This window comes from Microtus pennsylvanicus, chromosome X (assembly GCF_037038515.1).
Source record: "Microtus pennsylvanicus isolate mMicPen1 chromosome X, mMicPen1.hap1, whole genome shotgun sequence".
NCBI lineage: Eukaryota > Metazoa > Chordata > Mammalia > Rodentia > Cricetidae > Microtus > Microtus pennsylvanicus.
In genome coordinates, this window is record NC_134601.1 from 19308711 (window position 1) to 19331115 (window position 22405).

Consider the following 22405-nt stretch of genomic DNA (forward strand, 5'->3'; position numbering starts at 1 on the left):
AGGCAAGTACTGCTTCTGAGACTGGTGTTTGCCAAAGACCACAGAGAGACTTGGGGTTGCCTGGGTAGCTGGAAGAAAAGCTGTCTCACTTCTGCTCATTTACTTATCCTTCTCACATCTGTCTGATGACATTTGAGACTTAAGGTACTGATAGCTTATTACTACATTAGTTAAATTTCCTGCTATAAAAGTACAAACAGATGTGCCTCTTTCACAGGCTTTTTTTCAGATGTAACTTCAGAGGTTTAAAAATTTAAATTTTCTTTAACTGTCTTCTAAAATGTCCATGCCTTTTAACCTAAAGCCATAGCCTCTTGCTATGACACCAAGATGTGAATGTGTTCCAGCTATCTTACAGATACTTGCAGGTTCCTGGGAAAAGTTCTGCTGCTATATCAAGAAATCTGGTCTGGTGAAAACTAACAGTCTCCATAGCCTATTTTGACCCCACCCATTTGTGAGCAATGGCACTCCTGCTGCCTGGGCCTAGGCCAACCTGCAGAGGGCCCTCCAGATAACACCAGCATCTGCACCAGCTCCTGGGACTTCACCATAGGTACCATCTTTCCTGGCTCAAATGGACACCTACCCAACAACTGAAATCTGATTTTAAAGGGCACATCTGCTCTCATTTCATTCATTCATCCTTGCCTCTCCTGTACAACCAGGGCACTTCTCTGGTCCTTTCATTCTGGCAGTTAGTCACCCTTCCCATGACTATCCCCATTTATAGGGCCAATAATAGCAATCTATTTTTTCTCCTAGCAACCTGCCTTCTCATCTCTCTCAAGAAACAGATGCCTTGAGGTCTCCAGGATAGTAGTTAACTGGATGTCTCTCCAGCTATATCTCCTGCTGAGTGTGAGCTCACCAACCCCCAACTCTCCCCTCCCCTACATCGCCAATGCCTGCAGGAAGTAGCCAAACTTGAACTGGTACCCATATTCCCAAAGAGTCTGGAATGTTTGGGTGGAAGTTTCACCTCAGCCACTGGCATCCCTATATCCAAAGATTCTGAAATGTTTGGATAGAAGCCATACCCCAGCCCCAAGCATCCATATATCCAAAGAATCTGGAATGTTTGGGTGTAAGTTCCACCCCAAGCCCTCTTTCCTGGGAGTTCTCTCAGTCCAGATTCTGCCCCCGAGAAAGCCCACCAAATGATGGCCCCTCCACAGAGATGCTCGAGGCCACTCATACAGGGTATTTAAACTGCTCCCCAGAGAACAAACACATGGTTTTTTGGTCTTCTTTTCCTGTTTCCTCTCTGGGGAGGGGGGCTGTAAAGCCCTTTGGGAGTGTTTGTATCCATTAAACCTGGGCTTTTCTAATTTGATTTGATTTGGTCTGATTCAAATTATTGCATAAGCAGAGAGGCTTATTGGGGTGAAGGAATTTTCATTCATATCCCACATTATGGTGGTTAGTTTTTTATTTTATTTACTTTTTGGTTTTTCAAGGCAAGGTTTCTTTATGTAGCCTTTACTGTCCTAGAACTACCTCTGTATGCCAGGTTGGCCTTGAACTCATAGACCTCTGTGTAGTTGGAAGTTTCTACCCCACCAGTAGCTCCCAAATAAACACATTGAGTTTTATATCAGTTACAAATGCTCAGCCATGGGAAGTACTCTACGACACATGGGCACAGGAGACCACTTCCTACGTATTACCCCAGCAGCACAGACATTAAGGGTCTCATTGAATAAATGGGACCTCCTGAGACTGAGAAGCTTCTGTAAAGCAAAGGACACTGCCACTAATACAAAAAGGCAACCCACTGACTGGGAGAAGATCTTCACCAACCCCGCAACTGACAAAGGTCTGATCTCCAAAATATATAAAGAACTCAAGAAACTAGACCGTAAAAGGCTAACCAACCCAATTATAAAATGGGGCACTGAGCTGAACAGAGAATTCTCAACAGAAGAACTTCAAATGGCCAAAAGACACTTAAGGTCATGCTCAACTTCCTTAGTGATCAGGGAAATGCAAATCAAGACAACTTTAAGATACCATCTTACACCTGTCAGAATGGCTAAAATAAAAAACACCAATGATAGCCTTTGCTGGAGAGGTTGTGGAGAAAGGGGTACACTCATCCATTGCTCGTGGGAATGCAAACTTGTGCAACCACTCTGGAAAGCAGTGTGGCGGTTTCTCAGGAAATTAGGGATCAACCTACCCCTGGACCCAGCAATACCACTCTTGGGTATATATCCAAGAGAGGCCCTATCATACAACAAAAGTATATGCTCAACTATGTTCATAGCAGCATTGTTTGTAATAGCCAGAACCTGGAAACAACCTAGATGCCCTTCAATGGAAGAATGGATGAAGAAAGTATGGAATATATACATATTAGAGTATTACTCACCAGTAAAAAACAAGGACTTCTTGAATTTTGCGTACAAATGGATGGAAATAGAAAACACTATCCTGAGTGAGGTAAGCCAGACCCAAAAAGAGGAACATGGGATGTACTCACTCATATTTGGTTTCTAGCCATAAATAAAGGACATTGAGCTTATAATTCGCGATCCTAGAGAAGCTAAATAAGAAGGTGAATCCAAAGACAAACATATAGGAATCCTCCTGAATATTAACCTTCATCAGGTGATGAAAGGAGACAGAGACAGAGACCCACATTGGAGCACCGGACAGAAACCTCAAGGTCCAAATCAGGAGCAGAAGGAGAGGGAGACGAGCAAGGAACTCAGGACCGCGAGGGGTGCAACCACACACTGAGAGAATGGGGATGTTCTATCGGGAACTCACCAAGGCCAGCTGGCCTGGGTCTGAAAAAGCATGGGATAAACCCGGACTTGCTGAACATAGCGGACAATGAGGACTACTGAGAACTCAAGAACAATGGCAATGGGTTTTTGATCCTACTGCACGAACTGGCTTTGGGGGAGCCTAGGCAGTTTGGATGCTCACCTTACTAAACCTGGATGGAGGTGGGCGGTCTTTGGACTTCCCACAGGTCAGGGAACCCTGATTGCTCTTCGAGCGGATGAGGGAGAGGGACTTGATCGGGGGAGGGAAATGGGAGGCGGTGGCGGGGAGGAGGCAGAAATCCTTAATAAATAAATTTAAAAAAAAAACAAATGCTCAGCCAATAGCTTAGGCTTGTTACTAGCTGACTGTTACATTTAAATTAATCCATATTTTTATATGTTTTGCCATGTGGATTGATACCTTTTCTCAGTAGGACATACCCCATCTTCTCTCTGCATCTTCTGGCAACTTCTGACTCTGCACTTCTTCCTCCCATCATCCTCTTAGACTGGCTGTCCTGCCTATACTTGCTGTTTAGCTATTAGCCAATCAGGTTTTTTTTTGTTTTGTTTTGTTTTCGAGACAGGGTTTCTCTGTGGTTTTGGAGCCTGTCCTGGAACTAGCTCTTGTAGACCAGGCTGGTCTCAAACTCACAGAGATCCGCCTGCCTCTGCCTCCCGAGTGCTGGGATTAAAGGTGTGCGCCACCACCGCCCAGCCAGCCAATCAGTTTTTTATTAACAATGAGAACAATACATATTTACACTGTGCAAAGAGTGTTCCACAGCATTTCACCCTTGTTGTCTAATTGAAAAAAGGAGGTTTTTAACTTTAACATAGTAAAATTATATGTAACAAAAAAGTTATTAAGTAAGAACTACAATTATATCTTTATGCCATTTGTATCTGACAAAAATTAAGAAAATGCTCTATTATCTATTTTATTTTTGTGAGTCTAAAGTTTTATACCTAATTTACCTTCTATCATAACAAAGGAAGATATAACTATAACTATCTAGTCTTAGTTCCATCAAAGACCCCAGAAGGATGAAATGTTACCTAATGACAGGGACATCAGGCTGTCTGGAAAGTCACCCTAGGTTTTTCTGTAACGTTGAGGCACCACCTCTGGCCTACAGGCCTAGTAGACATATCTGAGGAGCAGGGAATTTTGAAGGACTGGCCTATTGTACCTTGGCAAAGTTCGGCACTCAGTTTCTTTAGCATCCTGTTAGTCCAGTTTAGATAGTATACTGTCAGTAATTGAGGCAAGGACTGTTTCTTTGCCCAAATGGCTAGCTTTTGCCATAAAGAAAACAAACTACTATCTATCTATCTATCTATCTATCTATCTATCTATCTATCTATCATGATTTGGGGAAAATAGACTCACAAAGCTGGGAACTGGCCATGTTCTGCTTTATGCTACCTGACCCAGTCTTTATAACCCAAGAGAGCATGCAACTTCTCTCTCTCTCCTTTTAAGAGATCATGTCCACAGACAAGAAGCCACACCTTAAGGCCAGTATGCCAAAGCTATTGGCGGAATGAATTCCCACAAGTTTCTTCAATGTCCATCATCTTCTTTGAAGTTGATTGGTGCTGCCAAGAGCAGATGCATCTCACTGTTAATAGAGATGGGTTAATTTAAGTTTTTTAAAAAGTTATCTAGAAACCAGCCTAAGCTAAAGCCAAGCATTCATAATTTGTAAGTCTCTGTGTTATGATATAGGGGCTGGCAGTCCAAAAAAGCCTGCTACAGTTCTCTGGAAATTCAAAGTCAGCCTGGTCTACATAGTGAGGTTCAGGCCAGCTAGGACAACATAGTGAAACCCTGCCCCCAATAAATAACTCTTAAAACTTAACAACAATGACAAACAACCCAAATTGGGTTGAAATGATGGTTCAGCCATCAAGAGCAATTGCTCTTCTTGTAGAGGACCTGAGTTTACTGCTTGCCTGTCACCCATATGGTGACTTACAACTGGGAACTACAGTTCCAGGGGATATGATGACCTCTTCTGACCTCTGTTGGCCCCAGAAATGCACATATATACATGCAGGTATAACACTTATACACATAAAGTAAAAATAAAAATAATAAATAAATCTTTAAAAAAAATCCTTCTGCCTCTGCTCCCCAAGTTTTAGAATTAAAGGTGTGTGCTGCCAAACACAGTTTCCATTTTTTTCTTTAATAGATACTGGCAATAGTTTTTTTCCCTAGAAATTTGTTCATCACAACTCTATTTTCAAATACACTGATAAATAGCTATTCACAATATCCTTGTTTTAAAATCTTGAGGTCTGATGGTACTGTAGCTCAGTCGATAGAATGTTTATCTAGCACTCACGGAATCCAGGGTTCAGTCTCCAGAACTCCATTAGACCAGCTGTGATTGCACACACCTGTAATCCTAATACTCAGAAGGTCCAAAGTCCACGGTTGTCCTCAGCTAGAGAGAAGGTTTAAGACCAGCCAGGCTACTTCACATGTTTTCCGAACACAAAAACAACAAAACAACCACTCCTCCCTTCATTCCAGTTTCAGGTTATTCATCACTTTCTATTTGCCATTTGATTTCCCTTGGCATTTCTGCTTCCTGCTAATGAAATTTGTAACTAGAATTTAAACTGCCAGGAAAGGGGCTGAAGAGATAGATGGCTCAGTGATCAATAGCACTGCCTGCTCTTGGGAGGACCTAGATTTCTGATTCCCAGCACCTACATGATGGCTCCCATTTGCCTGTAACTCCAGTTCCAAAGGATCCAATGCCTTTTTCTGGCCTCTGTAAGCACTACACATATGTGATACACATACATACTCGCAGGCAAACACCCATACACATAAAATAAAAATAAAATATCAAAAAATTAAAAATGACACCAAGATTCTATGCATTTCATTCTAAACTTAAGATAAAACACAATTTTCTCCAAAATTAAACAGAACTTCATTATAAGAAAACACTGGGGCCGGGCGGTGGTGGCGCACGCCTTTAATCCCAGCACTCGGGAGGCAGAGGCAGGCGGATCTCTGTGAGTTCGAGACCAGCCTGGTCTACAGAGCTAGTTCTAGGACAGGCTCCAAAACCACAGAGAAACCCTGTCTCAAAACACCAAAAACAAAACAAAACAAAAGAAAACACTGGATTGTCATATTTGCAAAACACTTGGCTTCTATTATTTCTGACAGATGCTAATAGTTATGTTAATCATTATTTCTAATTAAGTCTCCTATACCTTCCAGACATGGTGCAACATGCCTATAATTCCAACACTCAGGAGGCTAAGGCATGAAAAGAAAGAGTTCTAGGTCAGTCTGGGCATAGAAGGAAGGGAAGGAGGGAAGGAAGGTAGGAAAAGGAGACGAAAAAACAGAAGAAAGACAAATAACAAAGTAAAGAAGAAAGATCCCTACATCTGGTGTTTTCTGGAGATGTTTCTGGGTTAAACCCACACACCTCATAAACACAGAGTAGTTTTCTGCTGCTTTGAGACAAGTTCTCACTATGTTGTTCATGATAATCTTGAACTCCCGGGCTCAAACAATCCTCTGCTTCAGGCATCCAAGTAGCTGGAACTACAGGTTCTTGCCACCACACTTGACTGACTGGCAGAGTTTTAGCCGGTGGGTAACTAACCTGTTGTATCTATTAAAGCAACTACCTATATGCTCCTTTTGTTCTGAATCTTGGGAACTGTACCTTCTGCCAGCTGGCTGCTTCAATGCACTTGGACACATACTCAGTGTCTCCTTGGCTGATATCATAGCTTACACATTTTAGAGGTTTCCCCTAAAGTCACTGGCCTCAGGTTAGATGCTATCTAAACAGAACCTTGGCAGGGCACACTGAAGGTTTCCAGTCTCCCGCTCTCTTCCCTAGGCAAACTGCTGCTAATGTAGTGGCATACAGGAGAGTTGGGGAAGAGTCTCAGCCATTGAGCTGACTTCTATGATTTTTGCCTATAAATGTCTGAGAGCCACTGGTCCTTTCTGGTCCTCTGAAGTTTTTTGTTTGTTCCCCTTGTCATTCAATGAACAAAGCAAAAGCCCTATTTCTGGGGGGCTGGAGGGCTGGCTTAGTTATTAAAGTGTTTATCTGAAAGAATGAAGACCTGAGTTTGATAACCAGAACTCAATTAATTAATAACAGCCAAGTGTGGCTGTTTGTATTTGAAATTCCAGTGCTGGTGAGAAAGAGACAAGAAGATCACTGGCGCAAACTGGCCAGACCGTCTAACCTATTTGGAAAGTTCCAGGCCAACAAGAGACCCTGTCATTTTAAAAAAGAAAGTGAATGGCACCTGAAGAATGACACCTGAGGGATGACCTCTGGCCTACACACACACACGCACACGCACACACGCACACACACACACACATATGCACGAACATGCACATACACGTATACACACACAAAGCACACACAAAGTCCTATTTCTTGGAATCTGGGCTGTGTTCCAGTATATAAACATGACAAGGTCCCTTAGGATGTTTGTTTTCCAGTTTAAGCTGATGAGATGGCTCAGCAGGTAAAGGTACTTGCTGATAAGCATGGAGAGCTGGGTTTGATCATAAATTTAATCATAAATTCCAAATTGCTTAAATATTGTGTTGTAAGGGAAACACATGAGGAACTGGAGTGATGGATCAATGGTTTAGAGCACCAGCTGCTCTTCCAGACCTGAGTTCAACTTCCAGCACCCACATAACAGCACACAACTGTCTAGGAGTTCAGTTTCAGAGGTTCTAATGCTCTCTTCTGGCTTCTGTGGGCACCAGGCACACATATGGAGCACAAACATACATGCAGGCAAAACAGTGGTACACATAAAAATGAATGAATTTTTAAAAAACTGATGAAATGAATAAGGCGGCAGATGTAGCTCAATGGTAGAGTACTTGCCTAGCATGCACGAGGCCCTAGATTCAATCCTCAGTAGCTGAAAGAAAAAACTCTCCAAATAAATTTTCTTAATTTCCATTTTAAAGATAGCTTAATGACTTCTTCGAATTTTATTTCAGTTTAAAATATAATGCAAACAAAATGTTTTGAGTTTTTGCAAGATATTAGATATATTTTTAATTTCTTAAGGAGGCTTCATTAAATATTAGCATGAATAATAAAAACTCAGAGACAGATATTGGGGTTCAAGGTGAAGATCAGAAAAGCAAAGTGGCCAGCTACAGGCTCTTACCTCTACCTCAGACCAAAATGGGCGATCCTGCCTCCACAAATTCTCGGACTGACACCTGTCTCCTCCCATCTTACATTCTTCTCTAGTGCTGGGATTAAAGGTATGCACCACCACCACCCAGCTTCTATGGCTGATTAGTGTGGCTGATGGCCTTGAAAGTGTGCACCATCACTGCCTGGCCCCTATGGCTGACTAGTGTGGCTGCTTTGTACTTTGATCTTCAGACAAACTTTATTTATTAAGACACAAATAATATACCACTATACTTCCCCTTTTTGTCTAAAATAAAAGAGAAGGGTATAACTAGTATAAGAAAACTATATAAATTAAATACAATAACTATATACAATATATACAGGCAATAAATACATCAACAATGTCTACTCCATTTGCATTTGACAAATTAAGAGAAAATATTCCATATCTATTCTATCTTGATGAGTTCAAAAGGTTGTGCCTGATTCACTTTCTATTCTATTCTGATTTGCATTATCAAATTATCTTTTAATATTTATACACTTTACATCTCTTTAGTGAGTCTCCTTCTGTGGCTCTGCTTAGCACACAGTATTGACTGCTGACTATGGCTCTCTCAGATCTGTCCAGCAGGATACCCTACTAGTTTTGGGATGTGGTCATTGTTTGCCTTTCTATGAGAGCTAAGCCTCATACTTCAGAGAGTGGGGTTGCTAGAAAGGTGTGTCTAGGCTCCATGTGTGGAAATTTTCTCCGCTTTCTCAGGCCCTTTGTTCAGGTATACCTGCCCCCATGTTGGGCACCAAATGTTGTTTCACTGCCAGGCCTTGGCCTGAACTGTTGTGGAGTGATTGCAGAGCCACAGTTAGTAGCTGAAATTGCAGTAGTTCAGGTGCAGATGCTTTGCTGACGATAGCACAACAGATAAGAGTTTATGAAGAACCAGGAAGAGCCCTGTACTTGTCAGAGATATGGCCTTGGTCTGGTAGGGGCGAGAACTACCTGGGTTACAGGTACATGCAGATTCCTGGTCTCCTCTCAAGCTTCCCATTTGTTAGGAAGAAAACAGGGACATTCCCTAAGGTGGGAAGAGACAGGAGCTCAGGATTCAGTCTGAGGTTTCATAGAAACAGTGTTCAGTCTGAGGACTTGTAGAGACAGGATACTTGTAGAGACAGGTCTGAGGATTTCGTAGAAGAAGAGCTAGTGGCTGGCTGCTCTGCTTCTCTGATCTTTCAGCTGTGACCCTTTAATATTTGACTTCGGGTTTTTATTATTAAGATCGAGTAGATTCATGCTACATTTAGCACCCAACTTTAGGGACGAGTTCACAAAAAACCTCTTGCCTATGACTTTGCAGCCACCGGCACAGGCTGAAGCTACACACAGCCAGAGTCCCTGCCCCACTACCTAGGTTTCCTTTCCTCTTTTCCCCAAGCCTGCTGAGTGTGTCTGAATTTTTCTCTTACAGCCTCTCTGTGGCAAAGTCCACAGGCACTTGCTCTCCAAATGCCACAGGAGTTACCTGCTTTTGCACGTTTCCCCAGAGCAGACACGGCTGTCTCTTTGGCTTGTTTTCTCCTGGTGGGTTGTGGGCCTTTCCTGGACCTCCTTATTGGGCTGCTGCCAAACTAGGTGGCTGCCTTGAAACCTGCTTGGGCTTCTCCTGCTCTATGCAGCAGCAGTCAGCCTCACACTTCATCGTTATCTGAATTGTTATTGACCTCAGATTTCATGAGGCAACTGGGAATTCTTAAAGGGAGGAATTAGCTAAAAGAGAGTTTTTCCCACATCAAAAAATAGGAAACACTATTACAAAGGAGAGAGTTAGGTCTCTGTATGATTATGCAATTTGTGATTTAAAATTGGAACAATTAGATCAATTAAATGAAGGGATAATCAGATTAACTGGGATTGACATAATGTTAATTATCATCTTGATAATTCTTGGTTTATCTCTATAAAAGTTGGTTGATATGAGTGCCAAGATACAGGCCTTAGAAAAACTTATTAAAACAGATCATAGAGATATTCAAATCCAGGCAGAGGAATTTAAAGGAGAACCAATGCCAGCATTGCATTATAAGGTTAGAGAGGAAAAGGAAGTGATGGTCTCATACGGTATGTGTTCACCTTTTGTGAAGCAGGTGTTAAACTCTTGGTCAACTTGTAATAGAATTATCACTCAAGACTGAAAAGACTTGGTTACAGCAGTCTTGGAGCCTCACCCCCAATTACATTGGAGGACCTGGTAGAAAGATGAGGTCAAGACCACTGAGCAACAAAGTAGGACTAGCAGTGTGGAAATCTTCCAAGACCAACTTCTTGGAGAAGGAGGTTATGCTAATTTAGAAAGGCAATCTCTATATGATGGCCACACCCTGGCTTTATGTTGTATAGCAATTTTAAATGCCTGGGAGAGAATTGAAGAAGTAGGAAAGAAAATTGAGTCATTTACTAAAGCCATACAGGGCCAAAAAGAAACTTTCACTGATTTCTTTCAAAGATTGACTTCAGCGGGAAATGGAATGATACAAAATTCAGAAGCTGGACCAATAATAATTGAATCCCTATCTTTTGAGAATGCTGATGCACAATGCAAAAGGATAATTTAGGCCTATAAGGGCAAGATCATCAGCACCTTGGAGGAATAGATACAAGATTCAATCAATATTGGATCTCATGACTATGATGATATTTGGATAGGAGAGGTAATTTCCAGAGGTAGAAGAAAAATGGAAACGTCAGATGTTCCAATTGCAGTAAACAAGCTCACCTAAAAAGTTCATTGCAAGCAGGACATTCCTAGAAACAATCTTTTTTCTAAGCACAATTGATAGAATGCCCCTCCCTTCGGGATTATGCAAAAGGTGTGACAAAGGCGGGGATTGGACTAATGAATATAGATCAAAAAGGGACAGTCAACACAACCTTTTGCCATCCAGAAACTACTTCAGAGGCCTCTTGCAGGCCCCCATGTGAAATTAGGTTCAGTTGTTTTCTGTCATCATGGAGGAAACTCTTTCTCAGAGCAATTAAAGAACCTAATGCCTGTGCTAAGAAACCTCACTGTTCTTTAGAAAATAAAACAAAACTTTCAGGAGAAACCATGAATCAAAATTGATAAAGATTAGATTTAAACAAGAGAGACCTCTTTGATTATATAGGGTGATAGTTCATCAACCTAAACTAACTTATATGATTAACAAATGCTTCTCATTTGATCGTATATAACTTGCAAAAAGGTATCCTCCCCCAAAATAAGGGTTGTGGAAGGGTTTTGTTTCTGACTTTTCAGGAGAATTGAAGGAATCTGAAGACCACTGGACAAATGAGACTTCTTGTTGTAGGAGGACGCTTGTTTGTCCCTGGCTGCTCTACTGTGAAATAACCACACAACAACTGTTTTAGTTAAATCACTGCTTGGCCCATTAGCTCTAGTTTCTTATTGGCTAACTCTTACATCTTAATTTAACCCATTTCTAGTAATCTGTGTGTCACCACGTGGCTGTGGCTTACCGGGGTAAAAGTCCCATCCAGATCCAACGGGGCTACATGGCTTCTCTCTGACTCTGCCTTCCTTCTGCCAGCATTCAGTTTAGTTTTCCCTGCCTAGCCAAGTTCTGCCTTGCTATGGGCCAAGAGGCCAGCTGGCCTGGGTCTGAAAAAGCATGGGATAAAACCAGACTTGCTGAACATAGCGGACAATGAGGACTGCTGAGAACTCAAGAACAATCGCAGTGGGTTTTTGGATCCTACTGCGCATACTGGCTTTGGGGGAGCCTAGGCAGTTTGGATGCTCACCTTACGAGACCTGGATAGAGGTGGGCGGTCCTTGGGCTTCCCAAAGGTCAGGGAACCCTGATTGCTCTTCGAGAAGATGAGGGAGGGGGACTCGATCGGGGGAGGGGGGAATGGGAGGCGGTGGCGGGGAGGAGGCAGAAATCCTTAATAAATAAATAAATTAAAAATAAATTAAAAAAGTTTGGTCATTAACCAATAAAAGAAAAACATATATAGGCGGACCTCCCAAACCAGCCTCTGAAGAAAATGGACAAAGCATACAGAAAAAACAAATGTCCCAAGAAAAGAGTAAATTTTCCTGTTGGTATATCACATTTCCAACAGGATAAAATTTTATAAATCTTCCCAAATGTTTGTTTCTGTAGGTCTCTACAGACATATAATGCAAATGTCCTTCTTGTAGTCCCAGTCCAACTCGAATTAAAGCTGGCTTTGTAGTGGGAGTGTGGCTCTCTTCTTCTCTAAACCCAAGCATGGCTGTTTAAGTAAAATCCAAAATCTCCGTTTCATGTCAGATGAGCCACCTGATATGGAACAGAAGATCAATAATATTTTATTGCCACTAATTTCATAATCCTTTGATTTTGTTTTGACTCTTTAAAGTGTTTCTTAAGGTATAAACATCTCCAAACTAATAAGATTATTATACATGCATATTTTTAAACTAAAAAGTCATGATATTAATGGTGATATAGAGTACTAACTAATTCTAGAAAAAGGCTCCATCTACCTTCCTGTATATGATTTCAGGTTTGAGTCTCTGTCAGTTTTCTGCAGTGAACCATGAGCACACATAATAGTAATCTTTGAAGTCTCCAAAAGAATGATGGGGCCTCACAACCATGATTTCATCAGGACAATGATAGCACCACTAAGCTGAAAAATGTCTCCTAAATATCGGCTTTGGACTACAAACTGCTCAAGACAATTTCAAGGTGGCTAGTTGAGATGGTCCAGGCTCACAGATTACTCTAGCCGGGACTTGGGACAAGCTCTGCACTTTCCCATTATGCAGAGATTGGACAACAAATGATACGGCTACCGCCTCAGGACTTGAAAATTAACCAAAAATTTTCTTTTCAGGATCCCCTCAAGATGCCATTACCCCTAACACAGGAGAAAGTAATTTTAAGAAGGCAGCACCAGAATTCCCAAGAGGTCTGGTGGTGATTTTATGCATTCGGGGATTATGGATATTTGTCATTGGTCAGGGTGGTTTTTTTGTTGTTGTTATTTTTTTTTTTTTGGTTTTTCGAGACAGAGTTTCTCTGTGGTTTTGGAGCCTGTCCTGAAACTAGCTCTTGTAGACCAGGCTGGTTTCGAACTCACAGAGATCCGCCTGCCTCTGCCTCCAGAGTGCTGGGATTAAAGGCGTGCGCCACCACCGCCCAGCTGGTCAGGGTGTTTGGATACAAGTTGTATTCAAATTGGTAATGGTCAAGGAAAAAAATTGAACAAAAGCGTTTAGATTCAGGGTTCTTGTTTTGAAAAGAAAAGGGGAAATAGGGGCTGGAGAGATGGCTCAGAGGCTAAGAGCACTGACTGCTCTTCCAGAGGTCCTGAGTTCAATTCCCAGCAACCACATGGTGGCTCACAACCATCAGTAATGAGATCTTGTGCCCTCTTCTGGCCTGAAGGCATACATGCAGGAAGAACCCTGTATACATAATTAATAAATAAATCTTTAAAAAAAAGAAAAAAGAAAAGGGGGAATAAGGATATGATGAGATATAAGGGAAGATTATTGACTCTACTCTGAATTTAAAAATGGGGCTATAGAAATAGGATTAAAAAGTACATTATTAAATCTATTTTTTGTTTGTTTTTTGAGAAAGGGTTTCTCTGTAGCTTTGGAACCTGTCCTGGAACTAGCTCTTGTAGACCATGCTGGCCTCAAACTCACAAAGATCCACCTGCTTCTGCCTCCTGAGTGCTGGGATTAAGAATCTACTTTTAAAACAAAGATGCCACTACAAGTTTTAAATCTTTTACACAGATATGGATTTTTGTATATTGACACAAAGTTAAGATTATGGTCATTAGAACATACTGTACATACATTTCTAATCTTGTTCAAGGTATTGTACCTACACAACACATTTAACAAGGTAATACAATCTTTTAGCTCTTGAAAGCTATTGTTACCAATAATAAGAAAATTCAAGTTAGCAATTAGACACCTATTACATTTGAAATTGCAGTCATGTTAGGCATTTTCTTCAAGATCAAAAAGATAATATTTTAGGTAGACAGGTGGTCTTCAAACACTTCAGAGATCTGCAGAATATGGTATTATAGATGTTTTAACAGCATAGATTTTTTTTATGACAAAGAAACATGTCTGCTCTTGGTAGCACCAATCTACTTCAGAGAAGATGGTGGGCATCAGAGAAACTCCAAATGGAGCTAACTTTCTTTGTAGCAAAAGTAAGTCACTGGGCAAGAAAGCACTTTTCCCTCAACTGCTGACAGTTTGCTGTCCAGTTGGACAAGCAGGACACAAATGAGAGTGACTATACCAAACCTCGCCAAGACAAGGTTGGACAGTCCTTCAAAAATACTACTTCATAGAAAAGTCTGTCAAATATTCTAGGTCTATAGACTTAAGATGGATGCCCCAACATTACAGAGAAACCTTGGGTGACTGTCCAGGCAGCCAGCTGTTTCTGTCATTTTTCACAAATTTTGGAAATCACTTGCTTGTACTTCCTGCTTATTAAGTTAATATTATTTCCTCCTCAAGTGTCTGAGGGAGTGAAGACTAGATAGTTATAGTTAAATTTTTCTTTGTTTACCACACTCAGAAAAGAATTTTACTAAAGAAATGTCAAGTGTATACAGTTGAAAGACATTAAAAGATATTTTTCAGTTGGTAAGGTGTTGCCTGAGGTTTCTGTCCCACCCAGTCCTGCAGTCATTCAGACCAAAGAAATACACAGAGGCCTACATTAATTATAAACTTATTGGCCTATTGGTTCAGGCTTCTTATTAACTCTTATAATTTATATTAGCCCATTGTTCTTGTCTGTGTTAGCAACATGGCTTGGTACCTTTTTCGGAGAGGCAGCCACATCTTGCTTGCTCTGTGTCTGGCTTCCTCTGTGTCTGGGTGAGGACTGCAGACTGAAACTTCCCTCTTCCCAGAATTCTCTTTGCCCCACCTCTACATCCTGCCTGGTTGCCCCACTTATAGTTCCTGATGTGGGAGTGTCATATATCAATCTGTTGATTTCATTGGTTAAGTAATAAACAAACTGCTTGGGCTCATAGCTTAGAACATAGGGGGGAGGAGTAAGCAGAACAGGATGCTGGGAGGAAGAGGAAGTGAGCTCAGAGACTCGACAGCTCTCCTCTCGGGGGCAGACACCTCAGAGAGATGCCATGCCCCGCTCCCGGGCAGACACACGCGATGAAGCTCCGACCCAGGATGGACATAGGCTAGAATCTTCCCAGTAAGACCGGTGCTCACAGATTATTAGAGATGGGTTGATCGGTATATCAGAATTAGCCAGTAAGGGCTAGAGCTAAAGGGCCAAGCAGTGTTTAAATGAATACAATTTGTGTGTTGTTATTTCGGGGCATAAGCTAGCAGGCAGCCAGGGTGCTGGGGACGCAGCCCCGCCTCTCTTATTACTACAAATCAGCGTTTACTTAAAATACAAGTGACAGGGTACAGACTATTGTCCCACAGCAGTAATACACGTTAGAATAAAAAGTGAATTATGCACAACATTTGGACTCACCAAGATGGGATATGTAGTGGAATACTTTATCTGAATTTGTCAAATGCAAATGGAATAGACATTGTTGATGTACTTATTGCATGTGTGTATTTTATATAGCCATTGTACTTATTGGACATAGGTTTTCGTATATTTGTTATAACTTTCTTTTTTATTTTAGACACATAATGGGGAAATGTGACAATTTTGTTTGTACTTTAACAAATAAAGCTTGCCTGAAGATCAGAGTGTATAGCCAGCTAGACCTGTTAGCCAAAGAAGCCAGGCAGTGGTGGCAGACACCTTTAATCTCAGCCAGCAGAAGACAGAGGCTGAGGGATCCCTGTGAGTTCAAGGCCACTCTGGGCTACTTGAGATTGAATCAGCGTAATGAGAAACTGACCCAAGCAGTGGTGGCTCACACCTTTAATCCCAGGACTGGGGAGGTGGAAACAGGAAATGATATGCCTGGGCGGAGAGAGGAATATACAGCAGGAGGAGACAGGAGCTCAAGGCATTCAGTGTGAGGACTTGTAGAGAGACGATACCCCATTCAGTATGAGGATTTTGTGGAGGTAAGAACAAGGGGCTGGATGCTCCGCTTCTCTGGCCTTTCAGCTTTCATCCTCTAAGATCAGACTAGGGGTTTTTATTGTTAAGACCAATTAGAATCACATGACAATTCCCAATGCTGGAGCCTCTGGGTTCCTCAGATGGTTAATGGAATGCCCATCAGCATGGCCTGATTATCTGTCTGCCAGTAAAGCCCTGGTTCCAAGTGGCTTGTGTGAGAAAAACTATAGTGAAAGGTGGACATGGGATAGCTATGGAAACAAAATGATATTCCATGAATAAATGTCACTAAATCCTCCCACTCACTGGACACATGTTGAAATCTGGGTTGCAACTATACCAAATATAAGTGAGCTAAAATGCAATCTTAAGGCTGGGGAGATGGATCAGATGATAAAAGTGATAGCTGCTCATGCCTGAGGATATCATTTCCTTCCCTGCTACCTGCAACATAGTAGGATGCAGCAGGGTGCACAACTACACTAAAGATAAGTGAGCTAAAATGCAATCTTAAGGCTGGGGAGATGGACCAGATGATAAAAGCGATAGCTGCTCATGCCTGAGGTTATCATTTCCTTCCCTGCAACCTGCATTATACTGGGATGCAGCAGGGTGCACCTGGAATCCTAGCACTACTTTGATGGGATTGTGAGAAGCAGAATGGGTTAGAACCTCTCAGGTCAGCCAGTCTTGACTACACACTCCAACAGCAGCAACAAGTGAGATCTGGTCATCACAAGGTGGAAGGAAGAGCCAACTTGATGTATGTCCTCTGGCATCCCCACCAGCACTGAGTGATGTATGTATACACCCTCACACTGTAAGCCCATATTTTTGTATGGCACAAGAGCCATAAGCCTGGTCTGAGCTGATCACGTAACTCTGTAGACAAGCTGTCTCTGTTTAATAATAGCCAGGATATGTTGTTCCTAGTTTTTTTTTTTTGTTATAAATGTAGATTACCTGAGAAGAGATGTTGGCTGAAGCTGATGACTTAAGAGTTAAGAGGTTTGGTGTTTTTTTTTCTTTGAAATTTGGAGGATGTCTTATAGAGATGTTAATTTATGGCCTACATGACTGTTAACATATAGGTAGATGTGGACATGACTTGAGCCATGTACTTGGTTGTCTAGGAGACAGCCTAATGTGTTTTTTTGCTCAATTGATGTGATGATATATAAGGTGTTTGGAGAATAAACGAGAAATTTTTGAGAGAGATCTTGTCCTTTTATGATGACCGTGTAAACTGTGTCACTCATGTATACATAGACGAATAATTTTATTAACTTAAACTTGTCCAGGGCTGGAGCTTTGACTACGAACTTGCTGTTCTTGCAGAGGACAAAAGTTCAGTTTCCAGCACTTACATGGAGACTTGCAACAATCTCTAACTCTGGTTTTATGCTCTCTTCTTTCCTCTGAGTGCACCAGGGTCATGTATGATACATTACCATGTAGGCACAACACTAATACACATTATAAGCGGTTAAAGTTATTTTGGTAGTCAGCTCTGTCTCTCTTGACTAGGGATGCAGAAGTGATCTTCCTAGGAGCTCTAGGATTCGCATTCTCATAATTGTACCACATGGGTCAGGAATCCCTTGCAGAGGGTGGGGGTAAACCATGCAGTACATGGGCTGTGTTGATCTATAACTCTAGCACCAGGACATGATTACTCTCTGTACATTTTGGATTTCTTTGAGGGGATGAGGATAAAATCCCCCAGTTGTGTTATCCAAGTGTTCAGTGTTCATCTGTAACTCTAGCACCAGGACATGATTACTCTCTGTACATTTTGGATTTGTTTGAGGGGATGAGGATACAACCCCCCAGTTGTGTTATCCAAGTGTTCAATCACTGAGTGACACCCCAGCCTGAGTCCTCCTTGCCAAGTCCACCAGCAACAGTGACCGCTCAGAGGAGTTTTACTTCTCATAGTCCTAAGTCATTCACATCTCCTCCCAAGGGCCTGGTCCTGCCTATTATTTCTGAGACCCATAATGAAATGCCTTGGCTTATACCACTGACTACTCTCACCCTAGGGGACCTCTCTGCAGAGTTCCTGTGCTTACACTTGTGACCTAAGGGGAATTCCCACGTTCTTTCTGACAGGGTTGTTGCTGTTGAACTTGACATTGTCACAGAAAAGGATGGATAATCCTTTTGTCACATCTTATTGGTAACACAGGTCCTTTCACAGAGCAGGTGCTTGCTCAGTGAAGGGATGGGGAAGAGACTGCATTCACCTGATTTTAACTCTCATTTTCACAAGCTAACAAGAACAGGAAGCTAAAACTAGTAAGGCAATCAAAAATAATTTTATTCTTTTTTCATGAAAATCCCAAGTCTTTCCCATTGAGTGGGTAATCCCAATTAGAATGCCACAGTATCTTGAAACAGGTTACAAGTTAGATATGAGTCATTCTCAAGTGTTTACAGAATGATAAAATTCTCCTAATCAGCATAAACAATACATGTTTTCCTAATTCCATTTGTACAAGGAAAACATCTCCACCTAATGAACCTTGCAGTAAAAGTAGCAACATTTTGAAATACCAAGAATGCCCAAATCACCCAGTCAGAACAACAAGAAGAAAAGGGTCCCAACTCCTCCCACCTGCACTTCAATGAGGGTACAGCTCTTAGATGTGACTCCGCCCAACCTGATGTTGGTTGGAAATTGCCAGTGCAGTAGAATGTGTGCTGGTCAGGGCACGAGTGCCACTGTTTGGGGGATCGTGGCCTCAGACCTCTCAATCTCATCTCTCTGCATAGGGAAAACGTACGATATGGGATCCTGCTTAACAACTCTGGCAAAAAACTTGAAGATTTCCACCTTGGTGGTTTCAGCATGGGCTCTCGGGCCCCACAGGAACTCATGGCTGGGAGGATCACTATCTGGCACCGGCCTGTACTCCAGATACCCTTCCTGCACAAAATGTTCAGTGATGAGTCTCCTGGGCTCCCCGCACAAGCAATGATCCCTCCCAGCATAGAGCCCCATCCTATTCAATATAGGCCACAGCACCTCCTCACGGACACAGTCGTCCTCTATGAAGATGATGCACAGGATGACTATTACCAGGCCTGTCTTGGGTATGCCTGGGAAACCATGCTGCATCCCGTCATAGGTGATCCCAAGAGCATGGACAAGAGAGTAGGAGTGGACACGGGGGTTCCCCAGGGGGTTATTTTCTATTATCTCAAGGCCAAACATCAGCCGCATGCAGTCAGCGGCCTTCCTAAAGATCAGGGAATAGTGTGCCTCATGATCTCCAATGACCATGCGCAGAATTTCTGCCCTAGTCGTTATCTCCTTCCTCCTGTACTTGAGGAGTAGGAAGAGAACCAAATCCACACTCTTGCTATTGAGCCCATTCTGCAGTGGAGGCTCGGGGTTAGCCACATGGCTACCTTGATTGCCAGAGGCCTGAGCAGATGGTGCCACTGCAATGAAGCCCATGGCGGTGGGAGAAGAGGCTCTCTGAGCACTGTGGGGAGAACTCAGCATTCCTCCAAGAGACACACACCCCGAGGTGGTGGCAGTGGCCTCCTCCTCCCCTGCCTCGGATATGGGGACCTGGGCTCCCACCAGACCCCTTGCCTCCCTTTGGGACTGAGCGCTGTCAGGGAGGTGGAGGCCCTGGCTGATCTTGGTAGGATCCATGCTGAGTTCCCTTGGGAACACAGGCAGGACAGGCAGGTGCAGTTCACAGAGATGAAGACTCACAGACCTGGGGGAGGAAGGGAGAGGATGAGAGGACTCTGACAGTTATTCCCTAGGCAACTCTCAAAAAGCACCTGTCACAGGATTTTGCCTGGGGAGTGCACTTATGGCCAAAGTACTCTGGTACTGCTTGTGCCTCTGAGAGGCTGGAAGCTCCCCAGGTGTGTGCTTCTTCTCGTGTAAAGTCTCAAAACAAGTTTCTGTGTCTCTGAGAGGGAACAGAAGGCAGTGAGGACACCTTAGACCTCCTGACACCTGTTCGTGGGGGCAGAAGTTAAGAGAGCTAAGAGAGCTAGGTCGATTCAGTGTGACTCATTTGGTCTAGAACAGTCTACCAGCCCGATTCTCACCTATATCAATGGCTTGTTCCAGGAGCTTCCCCGTGACCCCTGGGTCCCACGTCTTTAAGGCAAGAGACTATGCCTATAAGAAAGAAAGAAGAATGGGAGAGGGGAAGAAAGTCTCCATTTTCCCACAGCCTTCAGGAAGGCAGATAGGTAGGCAGTACTCTCTGTCTTTGGCTGATGGGACTCTCTCAACTCTCACCATGATTCCTCACAGACCCGAGCCTCCCTCTGATGACCCAGGCCAAGGTGCTCTTAGCAGGCCCCTCAGCTCCCTTAGACTATTCCCTGGAACCAGGGCAGAAGACTCAGCCCTGCAGCCCCTCCCAGGATGTCTGTGAGACAGGGCTTCAGGGAAGTCCTTGGAGGGACCACTGTCTCCTTCACTTGCCTCCTGGGATCCTTTCCTGGAACTTCCCAGGGGCTGACTTAACCAAGAACTCGGCTCAGACAAGGTCTCCTGCTCTGGTGAAGTTCCATACCTAGCGGCCCTATAACCATCCTCTCAGGAGAAAAGAGCTGGTGGCACAGCTCATCAACTCTGGTGGGGGAACAGCCATGATGGCCACGTGTCCAGGGCTCATCTCTACAGGGCTCCCACCTCTACAAGGACTCTAGCGTGCTGAAGTACGCAAACCCTTGGTGCCCCTGGGCATCGAATCCGGGTCGTACCCAGGCAATGAGGTCCTCTGGCTCTTCCCTTCAGATTCAGTCCTCAGGGGAGGCCCACACTCTGCAGAATCCTGCTGCTCTCCAGACGTGGCTGCCACTGCTGATCTGATATCAACCCTAGGAACAAAATCATCATTCCCGGTAGAATTCTCAACCCAAGTCATGCAGTCCAAGGAAGCCAGGCACAGAAGCCCCCACTCGCACCCTCCCCCCCCACCCCCCATCCCCCCACTCCCCCGCATGAGAAGAGCGGTGCCCATGCTTTATGAAGTCTTCTTGTTTGGGGAACAGGGCCCTCTTTGCATGTTCATTTCCGACCGTGACAGCTCACCTGGAGTCCTGATGGAAAATGGATATCACCTCTGGCGATCAGGCCTGCTCCCCTCTGGGCTGTGGTGGCCCCCGACGCTGAAAAGGCTCACAGTCTTGAGGAAGGACACAGATGTGAATTTGTCTCGACTCTGGATATGCCAGGGCCCCGACTGCTCAAGATGGGCAAAGGGGGCAGGCCCTGCATTTTCTCACACATTCTGAAGTTTCCTTCCTCCTTGTTCCTCACAACGCCCTTCCTGACTCTCAGATCCATCTTTCAGGTCCAACCCACCTGTGAGCGTCCACCTCATCCCCTCAACCCCAAGTCAGAGGTGATACCTGCGTTCCACAGTCGACACCATAGCTAGTCTGTGCTGACAGCAAGGGCTGCTTTTGTATGTCTTATATCAGAGGTCTGACTGTTTCCTCCTTGGTGGCCCTGGATCCTTCCCACTACATCTCTGAGGCCTTATCCCAGGACAAATCCCCCTCCTCCTTCACAGAGTGCAGTAGAAGGAAAGGCACAGCACATACAAGGAGGAAGGAGGGGGAAACAGGTTAAATCCTCCAGGTGCACCACAGTGGAAATACCATCTGGGTACCTTCTAGGCAGAGCGCATTTCTTCAGTCCAGTAGGGTCCCACAGACATGCTGAATGCAAAGCCACTGTCAGGTTAACCGGACCTCTTAAAAGTCACTCCTTTGAGAGGAGCGGAGGTGGTGGCACAAACCTTTCACCCCGATACTAGCGAGGCTGAGGCAAGCAGACCTCACTGACTTCGAGGCCAGCCTGGTCGACACAGCAACAATGCGGCATGGCCGTCACCCTTCTAGTCAGGTCAGAAAACGGCTCCAGGCTCCCAATTCCAGGGAGCAGGAAGAATCCTCTGACCAACTCCCAGGCACCACAGATTAGGACTTTAGCGCCCAAGGTGCCTAATGCGGCACGAGATGCCTGACGGTCTCCCTCCTGGAAACCTCACAAAATGTCTCCAAGCCCCCCAGGCCCCGGATGTAGGAAGCCCAGCCTGATGGTCTCCCTCCTGGGAACCTCACAAAATGACTCCAAGCCCCCATCCCCGGATGTAGGAAGCCCAGCCTGATGTTCTCCCTCCCGGGAACCTCACAAAATGACTCCAAGTCCCCCAGGCCTCGGATGGAAGGAGCACAGCCTGACGGTCTCCCTCCCGGGAACCTCACAAAATGGCTCCAAGCCCCTCAGCCCCGGATAGAAGGAGCCCGCTTTGGCCCTCACCCTTCGACCTTCTAGACCCTCAGGAAAACGGCTCCAAACCC

The 22405-nt window shown here is 43.8% G+C and overlaps 1 protein-coding gene across 1 annotated transcript; it reads right to left on the reverse strand.

Moving 5' to 3' along the window:
* Positions 1-18761: 18761 nt before the first annotated feature.
* Positions 18762-19721, reverse strand: LOC142840261 (melanoma-associated antigen 10-like). Its single transcript, XM_075956866.1, has one exon. It carries the CDS (start codon positions 19719-19721, stop codon positions 18762-18764), a length of 960 nt encoding a protein of 319 aa, XP_075812981.1.
* Positions 19722-22405: the final 2684 nt, after the last annotated feature.

Bases quoted from the DNA above. Each gene is read 5' to 3' on its own strand.
- LOC142840261 (XM_075956866.1), bottom strand. From the start codon at position 19,721: ATGGATCCTACCAAGATCAGCCAGGGCCTCCACCTCCCTGACAGCGCT.